The sequence below is a fragment of the Phodopus roborovskii genome, unplaced genomic scaffold, assembly GCF_943737965.1.
Source record: "Phodopus roborovskii unplaced genomic scaffold, PHOROB, whole genome shotgun sequence".
Lineage (NCBI taxonomy): Eukaryota > Metazoa > Chordata > Mammalia > Rodentia > Cricetidae > Phodopus > Phodopus roborovskii.
The window spans coordinates 22,722,701-22,744,877 of NW_026126447.1; the positions used below are offsets into that span (position 1 = coordinate 22,722,701).

The 22,177-nt window shown below is 41.7% G+C and overlaps 1 protein-coding gene and 1 long non-coding RNA gene across 2 annotated transcripts; one reads left to right on the plus strand and one right to left on the minus strand.

Moving 5' to 3' along the window:
- Nucleotides 1–250: 250 nt before the first annotated feature.
- Nucleotides 251–20,664, plus strand: LOC127224940 (uncharacterized). Its single transcript, XR_007834745.1, has 3 exons — nt 251–290; nt 1,534–1,682; nt 20,503–20,664. It is a non-coding gene; the product is annotated as an uncharacterized LOC127224940 (long non-coding RNA).
- Nucleotides 11,139–16,452, minus strand: Cdkn2b (cyclin dependent kinase inhibitor 2B). Its single transcript, XM_051188160.1, has 2 exons — nt 16,135–16,452; nt 11,139–12,669 (listed from the first exon to the last, which is right to left on the minus strand). Exons 1-2 carry the CDS (start codon nt 16,264–16,266, stop codon nt 12,409–12,411), a joined length of 393 nt encoding a protein of 130 aa, XP_051044117.1. The 5' UTR covers nt 16,267–16,452; the 3' UTR covers nt 11,139–12,408.
- Nucleotides 20,665–22,177: the final 1,513 nt, after the last annotated feature.

The following is a 22,177-nucleotide window of genomic DNA, read 5'->3' on the forward strand; positions in this document are numbered from 1 at the left end:
AGCGGCCAGCCTGGCACGCCCCGCGCGCGGGCCCGTTGTCGCTCCGCTCGGATTCGGGTCCCGGTCCCCTTCCTCTATGCCTGACGCCCCTCGGCGAGTCCTGCCCGGTTCCGAATCCAACTATTTCAAGGAGAAAAGGGGAGATTAGCGAGGCCTGCCGTGTGCCAGCCCGCCAATCAGGACGCTCGCGGGCGTTTTGAACACGAGCGCCATGTAGCTGCGCTCCTCCGGTGGGAACCGCGCTGAAGGAAGAGCTTCGGCTTGCAGGGCCTGCGTCCCGCTGCGGACCGGTAGGTGCGGCGCTGTCGGACCCCGAGTGGTCGGGCAGACACGAGGCGGCCGCCCGGGGACCGTGTTTATTTTCGGTTTTAAGAGAGAGCGCCGGAGGAGCATCCGCGGCTCTGGCTCTTCCTCTTTCCCCGCCCCGCGTCCCTCCCCTCCCCCTCTCCGTGCTGTCCCCCCCCCCTTCCCCGCTGCCAACCCCCTCCCCTCCTCCCCCGCCGCCGCCGCCGTAGCCGCAGAACAGAAAAAGCTGGGGAAGGGGAGGAAGGAGCGGTAAAACGGAGGGCCGAGTCGACCCGGCCGCGGTCGGGGACGCGGGGAAAGCGCTGGGTCAGTCGCGGGTCCGGAGCTCCGCGCTAGTGAAAGCGGAAAGTCGAGCCCTGGGCGCCCCAAACAGGCGCGCGCGTTGGTGCCCGGGGTCCGGTGCTCACCGGACAGACGGCCATCAGTCTGGACCTGTTCCGAGTTCACTGGCGAGATCCTAGCTGGCCTGGGCGGCCCAGCTGTGCAAGATGACGTGGGACCCGGTCTAGCTTTCAGAACCTGGAATTGCGGTCCGAGACTCGGCTTCCCATTTATAAACTCGGGCCTAGTGGTCTGGCTGCAGTAGAGTCCACATAAGGGTGAGAGCTGGCAGGGTCTTTATAGAGCAGGCTGCAAGTCCCGGCACTAGACACAGGAGGAAAGTGAGATTTAGGATCAGCTAAACCAACTCAGCTAAGGCCTTGCTGCTTTTTTCCTGGTATTGCAGTAGAACCTCTCAAACCCAGGACTGAAGAATGATGCCTTGGCTAAATGGAATGACATTCTAGGGGTCCCTGTAAGGACCCCTGAGTATCAGTGTAGGGTGAAAGCAAACCCCAAAACAATGTACACCTTGGGTAAGCCTCATTGAGAGTTCGAACTCTCCAGCCACCCTCCTCACCTCCTCCAGGTATCTAGGCATAAGGCAGTTTCCCATTTCCAGGAATGCCACTTGAATATGGCCTTTCTTTGAAGAATGTGAAATTAAAAATCTGGACTTTTAAATTCCATCCCCTGTTGCCTGATGTTTGTTCTCTGTGTTTTGTATGTGGAAGAATGGTGAATTTTTATATTTGTATAGATATAATCATGAAGGTGTTGGAGTCTTAAGTGACTTTTGGCTATGTGCTCTTCAAAATGTTAGTAATGAACTGATAGTATGTTTTTACTCAAACTCGAATCACCCATTTTGACCTTGCATTTAAGATTGTTGTCCTTATTTTACAGGTGATGAGACTGAGGCTGAAGAGGCTCAAGCCTTGGACACTACTTGGCTTCAAGTGTACAGGCTAGACTCAGCAGAACCAACCATTGGACTCGGTGGTGCTGTCTGTCTGTTGCCCCAAAGAGCAGAGTCAATTGGCAGTGAGTTATCTGTGAGTCACTTTGCAAACACAATCAGTGGAACTTGGAAATTCTCTTTCCTGTTTTTCAGTATCCTAAAAAACCATAAACAACAACAAAAACTCCAAAACTGTTGGTCAACTTTATGTCTTTTATAAAAGAAAGCAGTATTGTTTTGGATTAGCAAACTCATTCTGTAGGGAGGAATAGAAAATACCACATCCCCCCAACATACAATGTTAGGGAACATATTTTTTCCCCCTCAGGTAAGGGCCCTTTCCTTTTTTTGAAGGGTTCTGGGAATAGAACCCAAAGTTCCAGGTGGACTCTTCATCACTGAGCTGTAACTAGCATTTCACACTCAAACTCAAATCCCACAAAGCCTAAGACATCATGGGGCTGGGGAAATGGTTCAGTGGACAAAGCAGCTGTTACACAGGCATGAGGATTGGATTCATATCCTGTCATCCCACTGCTAGAGGTGAAGAAAGGAGATGCCCTGAGCAAGGTGGCTAGCTGGACAAGCTGAATCAGTGAGTTCTGGCTTCAAGTGAGAAACCACACCTCAATATATAAAGTGGAGAGGTTGACTTTACCCTTTGTCCTCCACACAGGCACTTATGCATGCTCACACATCCATCTATACATAGGAACATGCATATACATGTGCTCTTGGAACATATACAGTTAAAAAACAAAACAAAACAAAACAAACAAACAAAAAAAAAAACCCAAAACTGATCAGAGCAACTGGGCATGATGGTTTTAGAGGCTGAGGCAGGAAGAACAAGAATTTGAGGCCAGCCTGTGAGTCATTGTCCCAAAACACACAAAATAGGGGTTGGGGAGATGGTGCAGCAGATAAAAGTCCAAGCACAAAGTCTGAATGCCCAGAACGCATGTAACACTGGACATAGTAGCCCACCTCTGTAATCTGGTTTTGTACAGCTGGCTGGTAGGTGGAGACAGGAGAATCCCTTGGGGACCTCTTAACTTGATACATACAGCAGTAAACAAGGTGGAAGAGACCAACATTAGAGGTTGTCCTAGACCCCCACATATGTGCCCTCACACAGGGACTTACATACACTCACACACAAAGATTAAGAAACAAAACCATCCAAAGCTTAAAAAACAATTTTTATGCCTTTAAGCCCTCAAAAGATGCAAAAATAGGCAAAGAATATAATTATGTTCTATATGAAAAAGATGTTAGGAGTAAATTAACAGAAGGAGAAATGCTTAAAGTATATAACTGTAAGTGGCAAATGTTGTCAGCAAACGTCTTCCCAGATACTATTAGAACTTGCAGTTATTTTGGAAAAGCTTTACAATGCACTAAAATTATATACACACAAGTACTCTTAGATTCAAATGTTCCATTCTTGTAATTCATGTAACTATCCAGAAATTTTTTTAAAATGTGTGAAAAATATACATACATGCACACTATACTTATAGATGCATGTTAGATGTATATGTGTATTTCTATACACAAACACATAAGCTTTAAACCAACAATTCTAGTATTAAAGTTTATGTATGTTATATATGTATACACACATATCTGTAAGCATGGGGAATTATATATGTGTGTGTGTGTATATATATGTATATATGCACATTTAGAAAAATTGTGAAAGCACACAGATGTCTCTTTAGCTGCAGAAGTTTCACTTCAAATTATTTCATTCTGTGAATCATGGAAGTGCAGAAAAAAGTTTCTTTATAATAGTATACAGTACCAAAAGACAAAAGAATAAACATAAAACATGGTGTATTGGTGATATTTTATGTTTTCTGAAAACCATGACTCACCAACAAAACCAGGACTCATTCATGAGTATGAACTATACAGCTGTGAAAAGTGAAGTACATCTACTCTACATGTGTGGGCAGCAGTTGTCAAAGAGCCCACAATAGTAGGAGACAGTAATTAGGGCAGCATAATCCTACTTGTATTTTAAATGTTCTGGGCAGACATGTTTAAAATTACACACATGCACACAAGCACATGTATAGTTTATGGAATGATACTTTAAATTTTTGAGAAAGTTTGAGCTAGTAACGCCACGTGTTGTGTCACACACTTTTAATCCTAGCACTCCAAAAGCAGAGGCAGGTGGATTTCTGTGAGTTCCAGTGAGGCCTGCCTGGTGTACAGAAAAAACAAAACAAACAAACAAACAAAAACCCTTAAAAGTCTTAGGTTTTATTTAATACTTGCTGCTTTTCTTAACTGTTTCAACGTTTGCCATCAACAAGAATTATAGTAACCACCATAGATCAGTTAGTTATCATTGAGTAAACCTGGAGCTTATTAGCAAATATGAATTTTTCCAGTGATTTCTGAGTCAAGATTAAGGCTCAGATTTTTTTTTTCAAAAGAAAGAGGTTTTAAAACTTGTTGCCTTCCATAACTAATGGGGCCAACACCATCATGGTATAGACATAGTAAGTACTTGAAAGTAGAATGGAGTGTCATCCGAACTTTCCCCCAGAAGACATTCCCTTTTTCTGTTTACTGTAAGATTTGTATAGATCAAAAGTCACTGCAAACCCTGCAGTAGGCTTGTGGTGGTAACAATATCAGTGGCTGTCCAGGGACTAGGGAGCAGTAGAGGATGATCAGATAGTTTGCAGGCATGGGAATAGCTCTACTCCAGGTGGCCTGTGGGCAGGGGAACACTGAGGAGTGCTTCAGTAAGGAGGCACAGTGCATCTTAGCCAAACCCCAGACAAGGAGCCATGGCATATACTTCTTGGAAGAAAAAAAAATCTTGTTACCGGTAACCTACTGACTTGTCTTTTTTTTTTTTTTTTTTTTGTGAATGTACTAAATTGTTAGTTTAATTTGTTTTTAATTATCTCTTATAAACATAAAATATGCAGTAGCATTCAATGAGATTATTTGCAGCGTAATTAGATAAAGAGACCAGATGTAACAGTGTTAGAGCTCTCAGGAGGATGCAGAAACCTTTCACATTAATCTCTGATTTGGGAGTCCCCTGAGAGCTAGCGCAAGTCCACATAAGGTGCTGCGCCCGGCCAGCCACTCTGCTGCCTGTAGCTGGGTACTACTTAATCAGAACAGAAGAGAAAGAGGTCTCCAGGAAGGCACAGTTTTCAGGCAGAGCAAGGAGACAGATATGTGAACAGATAGGAAATTTGAATCTGTTCCAACTTCCATTTTCTCTTTGACTTCTTACACAAACATAGATTGGAAAGCCTTGCCATGTAATCACAAAAATCACATTTTCAGTGTACTTATATGAACTTAGAATAGTTAACCCCTACAATATTTTCTTTACTGTACATGTCTGCATAGAAAGAAAAGAAGAAACTAAGTGGTTTAGGGGTCTTAGTAACACGAAAACAATAGAAGCAATAGGAAAAAAAATCAGAACTAAGAAGACTTGAGAAAGACATTAAAAATTAAGCCAAGTATCTGTTGTACTGGCTTTTGTCAAACTTCTCTGTTAAGTTTTTGGCGAACCAGTGCAGCATGGTGGTTCAGAGCTAGAATTCTCAATGAACTGATCTGTAATGTTATAAAGGATTCTCCTCTCCCCAAGGCCACAGAATTTCAGTGTTTTTCCTCTTGCCTGTGTCCTCTATATATCTTTACTTACCTCATGGCAAAATAATTACTAATTGAGATATGCAAATAAATATTTACAAATAAACAAATTTCTCTCTCTTCATATATAGACATATATACACATACAACATACATACATCACTGTTAGCTTTGTAGAGATTCAAAAAGCATAGGACTTTAATCCAGCTGCCATATTTATATATAAAGGAAATTGTTGTTAATTAAAGCCATGTGGCTTAGCAGCCACATATTAAATTAAATAATGTGAAGCACTGCCTAGCTTTTCTTCTCTCTCTGTGCAAGAAGCACAAATAGAATGGGAGAATATTTTCAAACCATTGAGGCTCAGCTGTTAGTTTCTTCAAGCAATCGCTGAATTTGAAATCAATTTAAAAATATATGATAATATCTGTCCATCCAGTCATCAGTAGTAATAATTGAATGTTGAAATAACAGCAAGTTACACCAACTTGAGTTTTCATAAATGAATCAATAGTTATGCTAGTGATGGGAATGTGCCCATCAAGTAACAATGTGGCTGTGGCTAGATGCTTATTCACATATGGTAGCAGACTTCCTTGCATTTGGGGACACTGCCTTCTGCTACACACAAGACTGCTTCAGATGTATCCTGTAATTTTGTGGATATTTAATTTTATTGCTTTGCTTTTTTCTTTTTTTAAAGTGGCAAAGTATTTGCTCTAGTGAAGCTTTTAACGTGCCATAAGATCCACCATCTTCTGGTAAAGATCAAAGGAAATTAGCTGTTCTTTCATTTAAAAAAATAGAGTAATTATAAAGGCAGTTAAAGTCTTTGTTAACTATTATATAAACATATGAATAACTTGTTTTTAATATTTTCTGTGAATAGCAGTTAGGAATGTATTAGTGGTAAGTACATGTTGAAGGTCTGTAGTCTAGCTTAAGATAAAATGGACAATGCATTGTTTGCTATAACAGAGAAGAAATATTTATCTAAAACCATTCTTAAGTAATGCTGTTCAAAGTCTTTGGGGATTTTATGAATCTTGACCTCTCTTTTGAATATATTTTGAATATATTTCATTTCTTAGTTCAGAAATAAGTAATCAGAATCATTAGGTCATTGCAAATTTTTACAGTAAGTTACCCGTTTCCCCCAAAGGGGAAAAACCATGATACCAAAGTGAGTTAAGTTATTGAAGTGTAACTACCATGTCATCTTGGAATGAAAGTCAGCTAAGAGGAGAGGGTTTGTAGTATTTTGACTAAGATACAGAAGTTAGGTTTATTTACTCTTCTGTAATTTTATAATGAAATGAGGAAAAAAGGCTTGTGACTATAGTTAGCTGCACTTGTTTGCATGGGTTTGTAAATCCAATTGAAAGTAACAGAACTACATCCTGATAAACTTAGCTCCTGTGCTGCCAACAAACACACCATCCAAACCTGTCTGTGTGTCAGATGGCCTTATTATCCTAATTATTTTTTGTACAAGCCACCACTTCAGTATAGCCAGGTGGTAACTGATTTCTAATAATGCTTTGATTTTGCTTTATAAAAAAACCTAATAAACAATGTGCAACATTCATACATTTTTAAAAGTCATTTTTTTTAAATTTTAAGTTGTCACTGAGAATTATTCCACCATTTCTTTAATTGGGAATGAAATAACAGGTGCCAAATATGTATGTGTTAAGAAATAAATAATTTCATGAGTCATTCTCATCAAACCAGCAAATTCAAATACTTTGGGCCAAAAACAATAAAGGAGAAGCTAAGGGATTTTACAAAGCAAATGGGAGGTTTATATTACCACTTCTGCGATTTTTTTTCTTTGCAGCTATTATAAAACAATATATTCTTATACATTCTGTTTTTGGCAACTATTGATTACTTAAGTGATGATTAGAATTGTATTTTCCATTCTTACAGCCCAGTATGAAAATGACCATTCCATAATCTTTGCTCAATTTTTTTCTTACAATATATTTTGATCATGTTTTTTCCCTTCCCTAATTTCTCCCAGAGCCTTCCCACTTCCCTACCCACCCAACTTTGTCTTTTTCTTTCTCAAAAACAAACAAAAAACAAGTAACCCCCCCAAACCCACAAAAACAAAAATCAAAACAAGCAAAAGACCAATGAAACAAACAAAAAAAAAAAAAATGACAAAGCGAAAGGAAACAAAGTTCACAAAAATATCATTGATTTTATGTTGTATTGGCCTCCTGGGCAGGGGACTTTCCTTGGAGGTGTGGCTGAGAAACCCAGTGAGACTCCATTGAAGAAAACTGGCTTTTGCCTTTGCTAGTAGGAATCAATTGCAGATAGCTTTTTGGTTAGGAGTGAGACCCATTTGTTGACTTCACCCTTAGTGCTTGAACTTGTGCATACTGCCGCAGTCCCTGAGTTCACGGGGACATCAGTGCACTTGACATCATCTATCCCCTCCTCTTAAAATCTGCCTTCTCTTCCACATAGCTCCCTGAGCTCTGTAGGGAGGAATTTGATGATGACACTCCATTTAGGACCAGGTGTTTCAAAATATCTCTCTCTGCACCTTGTTGTGTTATTTCCCATCTACTGCAAGAACCTTCACTGATGTGTGTTGAGTGAAGCACTGATCTATAGGTATAGCAGTATGTCATTAGAAGTCGTTTTATTGCTATGTTCCTTTAGCAGAATAGTAGTAGGTTTTCCCCTTGGCCATGGCTTATTCTCTTTTAGGTTCTTGACCATTTAGCAGTGTCAGGTATGGGTTTCGTTTCATTGAGAGAGCAATAACTCACTCTTCACCTAGAAGGAATATCTATGAGGTATTTGTTTCATACCCTAAATTTTTCATTTCAATTTGAATTTTCTTTAGTGATTCCATTTTTTAGTTTCATGTTTTTATTCACTCAGCTGTTTGTGTTTTTACAGTCTTCATTAAGGCATTTATTCACACCCTCTCTAAGGTATTTGAACATTTAAGGTATTTGAACACATAATTGATATTTTGAGGTCCTTGTGTCAGCTAAATTGCATTTCTGGAGGCATGTTGACTTCAGTGTTCATGTTTGTGCTTTTGTGCTTGGGTCTAGCCATCTGGCGTTATAATGTCTGAGGTGTCCTGTGGAATAGCTATCTGGTCTGGTCTTTATTGGTGTGATTGTTCCCTTCTTTGGCTGGGAATGTTACCATCCACTCTGGGTCTTAGGCAAGTGTGGTGGCTGTGGAGTTTCCTGGTGGAGTGTGTGTGGGTTGGTGAGTGACAAGAAGTAATGGTGATGGGCTAGGAGAAAAGGCTGAGAGAGGCAGTGGGAAGGAGCTGGGTGCAACAGATTGCACCAGAGATGGAGTCTTCAGAGAGGGGGGTTAGGATGGAAGGAGGAGCTCCTGCAAGCAGGCTGCGACTGGAGTAAGAGTAATTATGGAGGGGAGAATGGATGTCAGGGAGGGTAGTGATCATCGGTTACCCTGGTCTCAGCTCACTGTGGCCACTGGGGGGTCCCTGACAGAAAGTGTATCTGCAGGTCAGTGACTGACATAAAGTATGAAGATGGGCTAGAAGGGAAGGCTGACAGACTAGGCAGGAAAGAGTTAAGGGGACTCTTGGGGCCTCACCAAGAGGTAGAATCCTGGGGAGTGGAGTCCTGGAGCAGGGAGGGTCTCTTGTTAGAGGACTTAGAATTAAGTCTGTTTAGACAGAGATGAAAGATTTATGATAATAATTTTGAGTTTTTGGGAGGAGTTATTCTATAAAAACTAGTAAAAATCATGTTTTACTAAACGCTATATTTAGCGTTTGTATTTCTGGCTTTACATGAGAACAGCCACCCCTGGAAGATAAAAGAAAGATCATGTATTTCTGTATTTACCACAATACTCACTAGAATTAAAGACAAAAGCAAACATTCTTCTCCTCTGGTATTTTTGTGATATGCCTCTTGTTTCACTTACTATAATCTTGCTTTAAGTGATAAATGTGTTAACTAGCTTGATTTAACCATTCCCCACTGGGTTCAGAAATCCTAACATTTTTGTACTCTAAATGCATATGATTATGGTGTTTTGCCTGCATGTATGTCTGGATGAGGGTGTCAGGTCCCCTGGAACTGGAATTAGACACATGAGAGCTGCCGTGCTTGTACTGGGAATTCAGCCCATGCCCTTTGGAAGAACAGCCAGTGTTTTTAACCACTGAGCCACCGTGTCAGTCTTAAGGATTTGTTCTTTAAGCAGAACTTGGCAGCACACATAAAGGATGACAGGGTCCATAACAACGAGACTGAGAGAAAGCCATATGCAAAGACATAGGGGATATGACCTGTTAATATAAATTAATATAGCAGGGTGATGAAGTGATATTTGTAAAAAGGGCCTCTGCTATCCATCCTTTAAATGTGTCTCCTCAAGCCTCAAGCTTGTTGACAACTTAACCCCCAATGGTTCTGTGCTGAGTGGTGGTAGAAACCAAGGGGAGGTACTGTGCTGGGTAGTTTTTGTGAGTGCAACATAAATTAGAGTCACTGGAGAAGAGGAAACCTCACCCGGGGAATGCCTCCATCAGACAGTCCAGCATGCAAATCTTTGAATATTTTATTGATTATTGGTTCAGGAGGGAAGGCCCAGCCCACTGTGGGTGGTGCTACTCCAGGTATATAGGAGAAACTCCAGGTTTATAGGAGAAAGCAAGATGAGCAAGTGCAAAGGAGCAAGCCAATTAGCAGCCTTCCTCGGTGTCTCTGCTTTACTTCCTGCTTTGGGTTCTTGGCTTAGCTTCCCTTGAAGGTCTTAAATTGTAAGTCAAATAAACCCCTTCCTTTTCCAAATTGCTTTTGGTTAGTGTTTATTGCAGCAACAGAATGAGACTAGAACAGGTGCTTAGCCCATATGGGCTCCACCCTCATGAGTTAACTAATGGGACTTGCCAAACTTGCCCTCTCCCGGGGTCTTCCAAATACTGCCTTTTTTGCCACATTATGGTGAAGCAAAAAACCCTGGATACTAGACTTGCCAGCCTCCTCTTCCTCAAGCCAAAGAAGTACCATTATTTGTAAACTTTAAAAGACCCACATTTTGGGGCTTTTTGACTTACTTTTGCAACATCATAAAAGGTTTAAGTGTTGAAGGAACAAATGAGCTTTAGAACATGCTCAGTGTAAACTGTATCAATAATCATGTTTCCCTTCCCCAAGAAGATATGGTTTAGTTCTTAACTCATTTTCTTTGGTAATATATTAATTTGGGAAATAAGGAATTGATAGGAAAGTTTTGTGTGTTTAAAGGGAACATTTTATGTCTCTACTCTCAGATTACTTTTCTAGTTCCTCTTCTCTTAGACAAATATTCAGTACATTGGACACCTAGAAGCATAAAATGTAAATCTTATGTTTTACTCTAAGCATATTTTAAAAATAAATTATTGAAATCACCACCAGAGTTCATATATTATAAAGGACAGAACTAGTGAGCACTTTTGAATCTTTTAACATTGGAGAATTAGTGGTAAACCCATAGAAATACATTAATTTGGTAAAAAAGTTGTGTAAATGTTCAAATGTGTGCCATGTATGGGTGCTTGCAGAGGTTTGTAATATCCTGGACCTGACATGGTTGCTGGGCACTGAATGGGTCTAGAATAACAGCAAAGGCATTTAATCACTGAGAATCTCACTCCAAGCCCCAGATTTATTTCAGCTTTTTAAAAAGTGGTGTGTGTGTGTGTGTGTGTGTGTGTGTGTGTGTGTGTGTGTGTGTGTGTGAACATGAATGAAGGTGCCTGTGGAGGCAGAGGTATTGAACTTCCTTGGAGTTGGAGTTATAGGTGGTTGTGAGCCACCTGATAAGATTACTCAGAACTGAACTTGGTTTCTCTGAGCCATCTCTCCAGCTCTGGAAATATACCTTAACGCCAGATTAGTCACAGTTTGGAGTCTACCTATACTGTTTTATTCTTTATTAAAACAAGGATGTATCAATTGTTTCAATGCTCTAATGAACCAAGCCACAATGGAAGCCCCTCAGAGTGTGTTCACAATTTGTTCAGTAGACAAGCAAAGCAGCTCACAAGTTGTCATTTAATTTCAGTAAGCTCATACTCAACCTCTTTTGCCTAACCTTTAGGAAGTAGCCCAAGGACATCTCGAATAGTTCCCCTGAGACACTATATAGGGGAAACAATGAACAGAGAAGTAAACAGGTCAAGGATGAAAGCAGGCTGTGTATTGCCACTGGGAGTGTCTGTCATAGTTTCACTATGAAGCCATACTCCAGAAGGGGTGCCTGCTACAAGCCCAGTACTTAGGAGGCTAAGGCAGGAGTACCCTGACTTGAGGTTAGCTTGAGCTACAGAAGAAGGCAGGACCTTGAAAAAGAAGGAAAGAAGGGAAAGAAACAAAAACCCAACCAAACAAAAACAAGCAGTACTTCAGTCTCACCTCTGCTGAGGACCAGAAGATACACTGTTAAAAATGTAATTCCTTCAATACACTGTTACTAAAGAGCTCAAATGTAGGAAATTCCCTTAGGGTTCTTAAACTGTTTCACATAGAGCAAATTGCTACATACTACCATTCACCATTGGACTTTGTGTAGGTTGAACAGAGTACAGCAGGAATCTGCTGTCCTCTAACACTATTTTCCAGGGGGAGCCAGGGGTGGGACCCCAGTTTCAGTAGAATTCCATTTTGCAGGTGTACCACCACGGGTAACAGTGGCTCCAAGCCCCAGGCGCACTTCAGTGCCTCCCACCTACTCTGATTCAGGGTTTCACTCTAGCCTGTAAGTCATCTGCTTTTGCAGTTCACAGGGGAAGGTACTGACTGCTCCCTCCAGATGTCAGGCACCACACTCTCCAATTCCCACTTCCCACTGCAACATCTTATTGTGGAGATTCAAGAACTTCCCTTGTTCTTTTACCCCAAGTTCTGAAAAGTAAAGGGCCCCTGGAACATCACACAAAACTAAATCAAATTGGTGATCCCTTTGGCTTCAGGGTGAGAATAGAGGGCCAGATGCAGGAAAACACTTAGGAAGTTATTTCTGATTGGCTTAGCCTTCCTGGATAGGCTTTGAGTTTGGGAAGACTTGCAGGTTGCACACAGCTCCCCTTCGTGCTTGCCAGTCTGCCTAGATGGTGCTGGGGTGAAGAAAAAAAAAAAGTCCTGACAGAAAGCTGAGGGAATCTGCCATCAGTCTCCAGTGGCAGCGTGCAGATATATTGCAATATCATGGTGACCCTTCTCTTCAGCCAGGTCCACCGGCAGGCGGCCCCAGGTGTCACGCACATCCAGCCGTGCCCCTGCCCTGTGCAGCAACACTAGTGTGTCCAGGAAGCCCTCCCGAGCCGCATCGTGCACAGGTCTGGTGAGAGTGTTGGGGTCAGCACAGTTGGGTTCCGCTCCGTGGAGCAGCAGCAGCTCTGCCACCTGGGTACTGCCCATCATCATGACCTGAGGGGGAAAGGAAGAGAGAGCGCTCAGTGTCTTTAGGGATGGGGGCAGGGCTATTTCATAGAGCGCAGTTTCTAGCCCTCAAAGTTTCCATCTTCTGGTTTCTCATTTGCCTGCGTAATCCACTCCATAACCGTTAAAGCCTAGACTGAACTCAAAATAAAATCTCTCTTACTCTGTGTAGGTGAAGCAACAGGAAAGGGAAGACAAATTGCTTATTTGTAATATGGAACATTGGACAGCAGGGATTTATTTTGAGTGATTTTATAGCTCACTTTGAACCGGGCTTTTTATTTATCTTTTATTTTCCCCCTTTTATTGAAAATAGACTTTTTTTCTCCTTCACATCATTTATCCTGATTATGGTTTCCCCTCCCTTTGCTTCTCCGAGCCCCTCCCTATCTCCCCTCATCCGGAATGACTCCCTTTCTGTATCCTTTAGAAAACAACCAAGCAGCCTTCTATGGGATATTAATACCAAAATATCTAAGGGATATAATACCAAAATAAAATATAACAAAGAAAAACTAATACCCTGTAATTGGATAAAACAGAGGGAAAGAGCCCAAGAGGAGGCACAAGCCTCAGGGACCCACTCTTATACACTGGAATCCCTTAAAAAAAAACTAAGCTGGAAGCCATAATATGTACACAGAGGACCTGGTGCAGACCTGTGAAGGCCCAGTGCGCCACACTGCCTCAGTCATACTGCTAAGGCTGATTTAGAGGGCTTTGTCTTCTTGGTGCCCTCCATCCCCTCTGGCTCCTACATTCTTTAAGTTCCCTGAGCCCCGAAGGGAGGGGCTTGATGGAAAACTCCAGTTTAAGGCTGAGTGTTCCAAAGTCTCTCACTGTCTGCATAATGTCTGTCTGTGGGTCTCTGTATCTGTTCCCATCTGCTACAGGGGGAAGCTTCTCTGAAGGTGGCCGAGCAAGGCACTGACATATGACAGTAGGATGTCAGTATTAGTCTTTTTATTGCCACCCCCAACAGTACTATTTGCTGTTCCCTTAAGACCCTGGGCTATTATATTTAGTTCTGGTTCTTGGTTGCCCAAGCTGTGTTGTGTATGGGTTCCATCTTGTGGAGTGGGCCTTTAAACAGACCAGGCATTGGGTGGCTACTCCCACAAGCTTTGTGCCATCACTGCAGGCAGGATGCCAGAGCCAGACTTTGTAACACTTCATACTGTTTTCTAGGCTGCTTTCTTTATCCCTCTGGGGATAAAGGCTAGTCATCTGGGAAGGGAATCTGGACTGAGAAAAGCCTCCTCCAGATGGGCTGGTGCAGGCACATCTGTGGGACATTGCCACCAATGATGGATGTGGGAGGACCCAGTCCACTGTAGGTGTGCCAGGTGGTCCTGGCAGGTGTGAGAAGGCTGAGAAACAGGCCAGTAAGCAGTGTTCCTCCGTGACCTCTGCTTCAGCTCCACCCCCTCCAGGTTCCAGCCTTCACTTCCACACTCTGTAGCATTTAAGCCTTAAGCCAAGTAACCCCCTTTCTCTCCAAGTTTCTTTTGGTCATGGTGTTTATCTTTTATTTTCCCCCTTTATTGAAAATAGACTTTTTTCCCCTTCACATCATTTATCCTGATTATGGTTTCCCCTCCCTTTGCTCCTCCGAGCCCCTCCCTATCTCCCCTCATCCAGAATGACTCCCTTTCTGTATCCTTTTAGAAAACAACCAAGCAGCCTTCTAAGGGATATTAATATAATACCAAAATAAAATATTTTTTTAAAGAAGTTAGAACAGTGCTTTAGAGGAGAAAACAAAAAACAAGTCAGTTTAAAAGAAAGGTTTCGCTCTTTCAATGTCATGTACTCCTGTGCTCAAAAACTTAATGTATTCTGATCATTTGAGCTAGAAGTGGAGACCAGAGGAGAGGTGTCATATTCCAAGCTTCTCATACATTATAGAAACAAATTATTTGTTGTAAATGATGAGCATCTTTTAACATTTCAACCTAATGTGACATACAGTGGGAAGTTTAGAGCAATACTTTGTCATATGAAATCGACATTCATTTGCATTGTATAAAAATTTGATGTTTAGTGGTATTTTTATATATGAAGATACAATAAAAAGCTTGGCTGGTAGCTATTAAATCACAAAGATGCATAATTTAGAAAAATGTTGTTTTGGAGATATAATCCTATAGCAGCTATTTTGTGCACTATGCAAATACTAAATTAATAGTAAAACAGTTTTTGGTATCTAATTGTCCTAAACAGTCACTGGTTCTTGTGGGCCAACGGTCTTTGAAATCTACATGTAGTGAGAGGCAGTGGTCATGTGTCAGTTTTTATCACACAAACATTAGAAACATTCCTTTCTTCAAGAAATATAACATGGCATTCATATGACAACAACAAAGGCCATTTTTACAGTCACCAAAGGAAGATTTAAAAGTTTTCAGTAAAGAAAAAAAAAAAAACAGTTTTCAGTAAAGAAAATAAAATCGTAAATAAAAATTATTTTCATAAGGTCTTTATAATCACTTTACAATATTTTTGTTGCATTTAAATATCCTTTTGTTAAGCACCCCCTTTTTTCTAAAAACTCAAAAGGGATGAATATTTATTTTCTTAAAAAACCACACTATTAACAAGAGCCCTTATTTCCTTTGTTCCAGAGGGACAGAGACATGAATAACAAAGACAACCATAATAGTCAACAGAACACAAATGCATCGCGTCAAATCTTCAAGAAATAAAGCCAATACTAATTAAAGCAGGACTAGTAAACACTGAGCAAATTAAGAGAATATTTAGGGAACCTACTTGTCATTCTGAAAGGACCCAAAAGTTCTGTTGGGAGCCCTTTGCTTGTTCGCATTAAACAGTGAAAAACTATGCACTATCACTGCCCGCTTACAAGGAATTAAGTGCTGGGTTTGGGAAGTCTTTAGTTCTGTGAATGCGATTTGATTTATGAGGAGAAAAAAAATTAGAAAAGATTCATACTGTTGTTTACAAGTTCACAGCGAAAACTCTCCCTTCACAGGTTACAATTTTGTGTTAATTCCTTTACTCCAGGCCATGTAACTGGTAATCTATCTACTCATCTTTATCGTGTCGCTCTATCTGACCCTTCCTTTCCCTCTTCTCTTCCCGAAGGCCCGCCTTGTAACTATGATTGTAAGATGGCAGAAGAAATATTGGTAATTTCCCACCATTACAAAGATCCGGAGGCTGGGGAATTTGCTTAAGGGTAGCACACTTGCCCTGCGTGTACAGGGTCGTGGGTTCCAGATCCAGCATCTCAAAAGGAAGAAAAAGCTAAGCAAGTGCTTCCGATTGCTTTTCAGAATTTTTGCTCTTTCAAAACCTCACGTTGGGGCGTACGTGCGTCCAGCACCAGCACCAGCCCGCGGCCCAAGTGGTGCCCATTCACAACTTGTAGCCGCGGAGTGCACCGCGCTCGTGCGCCCCCTGCCGGTGAGGCCCTGGGGTCCCGGCTACCTGGATCGGGCGCCTTCCGAAGCGGTTGACGGCGTTGGGATCTACGCCGGCTTCCAGGAGCTGCCGCACTGTCTCCACCTGTCCCCGCGCAGCGGCGGTGGCCAGGCCCGCGTCACTGCCGCCGCCCAGCATGCCCTTGTCCTCCTCTCGCAGCCCCGACGCGGAGCGGCAGGGATGGTTCTCCGCTGGCCGTGAGATTGCCGCAGCCTGGTCCGTGAGCAGCTCCTCCGCTCCTCGGGGACCCAGCAGCGTCCGTGTCTATCCTTGGGAGCGCACCGGCTAGAGCGGAGCGCCTGGGAACCACACCGCGAGCGCAGCAGGCTGGGGCGCGGTGGGGAGCCCGAGGGCAATGAGCTGCTGCGGCTGACGGTCGGCACCGCCGTCGGCCCTGCCCCCTCAGACCACGCCCATCGACCGGCACCGCCCACCTCTCGTGGCGTCAAGACACGAATGGGCGGGGTGACCCAACGTCGGAAGATCTTAGAGGCATGCGCAGAAGATTTCAGTCAGGGCTCGGTAACGCAACGCAGCGGGTTTCGATGTTTGGAAAAGTTTGAAAAAACCCAGCAGGCGGAGCAGAGGCCTTTATTTAGTCTAGACCTGCGGGTTTCGCTCTAGAGACGTTAATCGTTCCCTTGGGATCTAGTGGTCGAAAGAAAACGTTTAGGGGAAAAAATTCCTACCTTCTGAAGATGTCTGAAAGTGACAACATCTGTCATTTCTAGGCAATACTTGAATTTAACGGGTTTCGTATTTTGCATCAGATAGAGCAATATTTGGCTATGTCTTCACATTTAGCCAGCCAGAAAAAAATAGTAAAACATTCCAAGAATCCTGTTTTGCGTGTTTTTTACCCCCCCCTTGAGCTGTGCTTGTAATCCTGAAGTTAAAAAATAATGTGTTAGAGACAGAGATAAGGTCACATACACAAAATTAGATCATAACAACTTAAGATCCCTGGACGCAGGCTTGTACTTAGCTACTTGGGAGGCAGAAACGGAAAGGTCTCTGGAATCCACAATAATCATTGTATAACTAGCCAGGCTTCCAAAACCCCTAAGGTCCAGTTCCACATATGCACTGCATATGTATAGCTTAGTTTGCCCTCTTACCTGTTTAAACCCACTTCAGCAAGTATTTGATTTTTAGTTATCATGTATAATAAGGGGTATTTATGCAGGAATAATGAAACAATAAAACATGGGCGTGGTGCTGGGCCTGTCGTTAAACAGGCTGAACCTGTCATTAAGCCCTTCTCTGAAGATGTAAAGATCAAGTGTTGCATTTCCCCCTAGTCTTCCTTGGGGAGTTTGATGAACATATTGTTTTACAAATTTGAAATGTTAACAACTGATGCTGCAGTAAAAATTGGAAGAGAGCCACAAGTTGTATGTTGCCAAACAGCTCTGGGGAGATGCTGCATGAGGATGGCTGGGAAGTTCTTTACAAAATAGGTTCAGAGTGCTGATGAAGACAGCCTTCAAGGGAGTCCAAGTGTTTTATTGTTTTACAAACCAAAAACTCCGGAACATATCTTCTGGTACTTCCTTGTCAGATCCCACAGTAGAACTATTTGTTGATGACTACTTCACATGTAGTCTTCAGCAGAGCAATGAAGTCTCTTTCTGGGCTAAATGTGCACAAACTGTTTATATTTCTTCTTGGGAACCAGTCCCAAATGTATTTGCTGTCACAGGTGTTCACAGGTAGAACTGATGGATAATGGGAAGCCGGGGGTTCTGGAATGAATGGCATTGGTGTTTGCTGGCAAGTGGAAATACCAAACCAGCAGGCTGATATTAATGCATGGAATCAAATAGATTCAGTCTAGGATATTTTTACCAGTAAAACTTTGCTACTCAGAAATTTAACCCACAATTAAATGTAACACGGAAGGCTTTGTGTGTGTGTGTGTGTGTGTGTGTATTTGACGTATGAGCATATTTATGAGCATATTTATGTGTGTGTGCCAGAAGAGACCAGAGGCCAGAAGAGGACACTGAGTGTCATGTCTTACTGCAGTCTCTCTTTGAACCTTGAGCTAGTCTGGTGGCCAATGAGCCTGGAAGATTCTCTGATTCTGTCTCTGCCTGTCCTCTCCCCCTAGTACTGTGGTGACAGCTGTGTGCTGGACAATTTTTTTTTAATGTGGATGCTGTGATCTGAGCTCAGATTCTCATGTTTATGTAACAAGCTCTTTTACCCACTGAACCATCTTTTCTAGCCCCAGAAGTCTGTCTTTTAGGACGCTGCAAGGACCATTTTTTTTTTCTAATAGACCCAGTAACTAAATTTAGTCCCATGTATATTTATTGACTATGTTCTGTATTCTAACTTTTAATATGGAGATACATTTTAATATGCTATTTTTACTGAAATATATTTACTGGATATTTGGGTATTAAAGAAGAGTGGGGTTTAACTCTGGATGAAAGTTCAGAGAATTTTTAAGAGGAGTTTTATTGAAGAGAGTCTTTATCTGTTTGCCTAATTATTTTAGTACTGGCGACTGAACCCAGGGCCTGGTGCATGCTAGGTTGCATCTCCAGCATGTCCTGAAGTCGTTAAAATATTCACCACAATCACATTGCTTCATGTAATGTATGAGCTTTGAACTCCTCTGAAACTTGCTAAGTAAAGGGTACTCTGCACCAATTTCTAAGCTGCTTTGTGTATAGTTAATGTTTCTGGGGATTAAAACATAAATAAGAAAATACAAAATTGTTTTCTCTTGAAGGGAACACAAGGAAATCGCAGTAGTACAAGGAAAAAGCAAATGAGCAGAATGAAATGGGAGCTTTACTCAAGCTGAAGGAAAAGCATTTGGGTTAGGGGCAATGCTTGTGGAGCAAGATATTGCAGCTACCAGCACCAAGGACAGCGACAACCTGTCCTGCTGTTCTGGGTGGTCCTTAAGGGAAGGGAACAGAATCCAAGGGAAACCAATTGTGATGGCTTATTACCCCTTCCTCTCCCCCATCTGGAATCTCAGCATTCGGGAGGCTGAGGCAGGAGGATTGTGGCAAGTTTGAGGCCAGCCTGGACTACATGGCAAGCCCTTGTTTTAAAAGCACAATCAAAATAACAGGAAACACCCCATAAGGAAACTCATTGGGCTTTCCCCCTAAAAAACCTGCTCAACTTGTTGTCCAGATATTATTGTGTTATCTGCAATTGCATCTACAAAGAATAATATCCATTGATTTTAAAGAAGGAAAACAAAACAAACCCTTATTCTGTTTCCTGTTCCAAATGCTTTCAAAGTATTATTACATTCTACCTCCATAAATCTCCAAAGTAACATACATTGATATTGTCATTTTAAAGATAAGACAGAATAATCAGAGAAATAAGTAACCTGTATATTACCTAATAGTTGGAGGTGGGATCTTTCCTGTGTGGCTTCAGAACCTCTGCCCTTCACACTAAGTAGTGTATAGCAGCAGTGGGGCAGGCTCAACAACAAAGATGCAATAAAATGGCAAGCAGTTATTTTCTATACTACATTTTTTTTTCAGGTAGCTCACACCATAGTACACCCTTAAATAGACCTGAATGATGGTATTTCATATGTGATACTGTTATGGCAATACGTTTGTCTGGAAAAATAGAATGAGGTAATTAAGCATTTATCTGTTCCTGGAGCCCAGCTGCCTTCAGGATGAAGGGCAAGTCTGGTGTTTGTGACTCAGACACAAAGAGAGATGAAGCAGGGTTGGAACATAGCTTCAACGGAAGTGTTTCATCTATACCTTGGTCTAGTGGATCCTGGTAAGTGAGGAGAAAGGCAAACTAAATGGTAGTCTGGCTTTAAATCTGGAGATCAGTAGGAGGGAATGAGTAAAATCAGTCCCAGTATTGTATATCATGCAGATTGCTGGGAATATTTATGTTATAGTTAGTGACACTAGATGCAGACTTGCTATAAAAGTGCAAATAGAATTAGGCCAAGAGAAGTAGTGACATAAAAGTGTCATTTGTATGTTCTAGTACAGTGTTTCCAGGTGATGAGTGAAAGAAATAGAGAATCATTTATGGGACTTTTCAAATTATATGCAAGGAGGTTTGATTTTCTATAGTCCATTAGTTGGTAATAGTTATTACAGGATTCATAGTATATCCCTTTTTGTGTCTTTTATGTTATCATGCTCTTCTTCCCTCCTCCTCTCCCCTTCCTGTCCTGGACTTTTGAGACAGGGTCTCACAAAGTTGCTCAGTCTGGCCTTTTGACATTTGACCTCCCTGTCTCAGCCCCCGAAGTGCTAGGATTGTAGGCGTATACCCATCACTGGTTTCTTTGATCATTTGTCATATCTTTAGGGGGTTGAAGAAGAGCGGTATCTTGACTTGACTGTCTTCATTTTCCAGGGGGACTGTCTCAAAAGAGGACATGCTCTTCACTGCTTGGTCATCATCATACAGGAAAGTCAAGACAAGCGCTAAAGTGTTTTCAAATTCACTTGTAAGTTCTCAAGTTGATGAGTCATCTCTAGGATATTCTCAACATGATTAATGATTTGAAGACTGTTGTTATAGTGTGCTTTAATCCTGTAGAATTCTTGTTGATGTGTGGGCTCTGTCTTTGGTTTGTGGTTTTTGTGAGTTGGCTCCTGAATTCTTTTGTCATGATGCCAGTGGTCTAGCTCAAAATCTTTGATTTCTAATGATTTCTAATGGCATGTTCTAGTGTTACTTTGTACATCTCCTGACATATATATATATATACATACATATATATATACACATATATATATACACACATATATATATATATATTTACACACACACACACATAAAACCAACAATTTCTCTCAAGAATGCTCAGTCCTTTAGTAGAAAATAATACTTAAAAACCACAAACTGGGTGTTGGCAGGGCATTTTTGCTTCCAGGCTTATCGCTATATATCTTGGTCCTTGTCTTTATATACAAGACAGAGTTTATCTGCTTAGCCCTGGCTGTCCTGGAACTCACTCTGTAGATCAGGCTGGCCTCAATCTCACAGAGATCTGCCTGACTCTGCCTCCTGAGTGCTGGGATTAAAGGCATGCACCACCGCCTGGCTACTTAGTTGGTTCTTAACTTGGGGTAATTATATTTAATTTCATCTATATGAACATCCAGGGAGTTAATAATTCAGTAGCATAGGCCTTTGGGCAAGTATCGCCTCAAAGTGATTGCTAAAATAAACAAAACAAACAAACAAAAAGCATCAGATAAATATCAAAAATAACCCACGATGTGCCTGTCTTTGAAAGGCCATGTTTAAATAATGTACTGGTAATGAAAGATGGAATAAAAGAAACTACTTAGTAAAATTAGGAATTTTCTGCCTATAGGGGATGGTTGCTTCCCTCTAGCACTTAGGCCATTCCTCCTGCACAGTCCCACCCCACCCAGCCGTGTTAGGCAGATTTGAACTCCTTCCAGTGTGCACATGGTATATTGTACTCACACATGTAATAACTTTCTTGTTAATTTTATCACATCATGTCTTAGCCATGAAGCTCATTCTAAAGTGAGCATATGTAGTTCAGCTACAGTGTAGTTCACCCTACAATGGGGCACAGGCCTGTGTTGGTGTGTTCATTTCACCTAATATCATCAACAAGTGTGTTAAGTGGCCATCATCCCAGACATTCTCCTGAGTCTTTAAAGCAACACCCCCACCAAGCCAAACAGCACAGGTCCTTGGCTTTTACATCCTAGCATGGACAGCAAAATTAATCACAACATAGAAATGTAAAGTCACACTTTAAGAAAAAAGATTATCGGGCCTGTGGAATGTTTCACTGGGTAAGGAGACTTGCTGTTAAAGCTCATAACTAAATTTGATCTCTGAACTCACATGATGGGAAGAAAGAACCGACTCCTGCAAATTGTCCTTTAATCTCTGCAGGTATGCATGGCCCACACTTCACTCCCCCCTCCAGATTAGTAATGTAAACATTATTTAAAGTTTATCTATTATTTAACACAGTCCATGTTTTATGCTTACAATAGAACAGGTTAAAACTGGCTTGTTTTAATGTAAAGTCATTAAA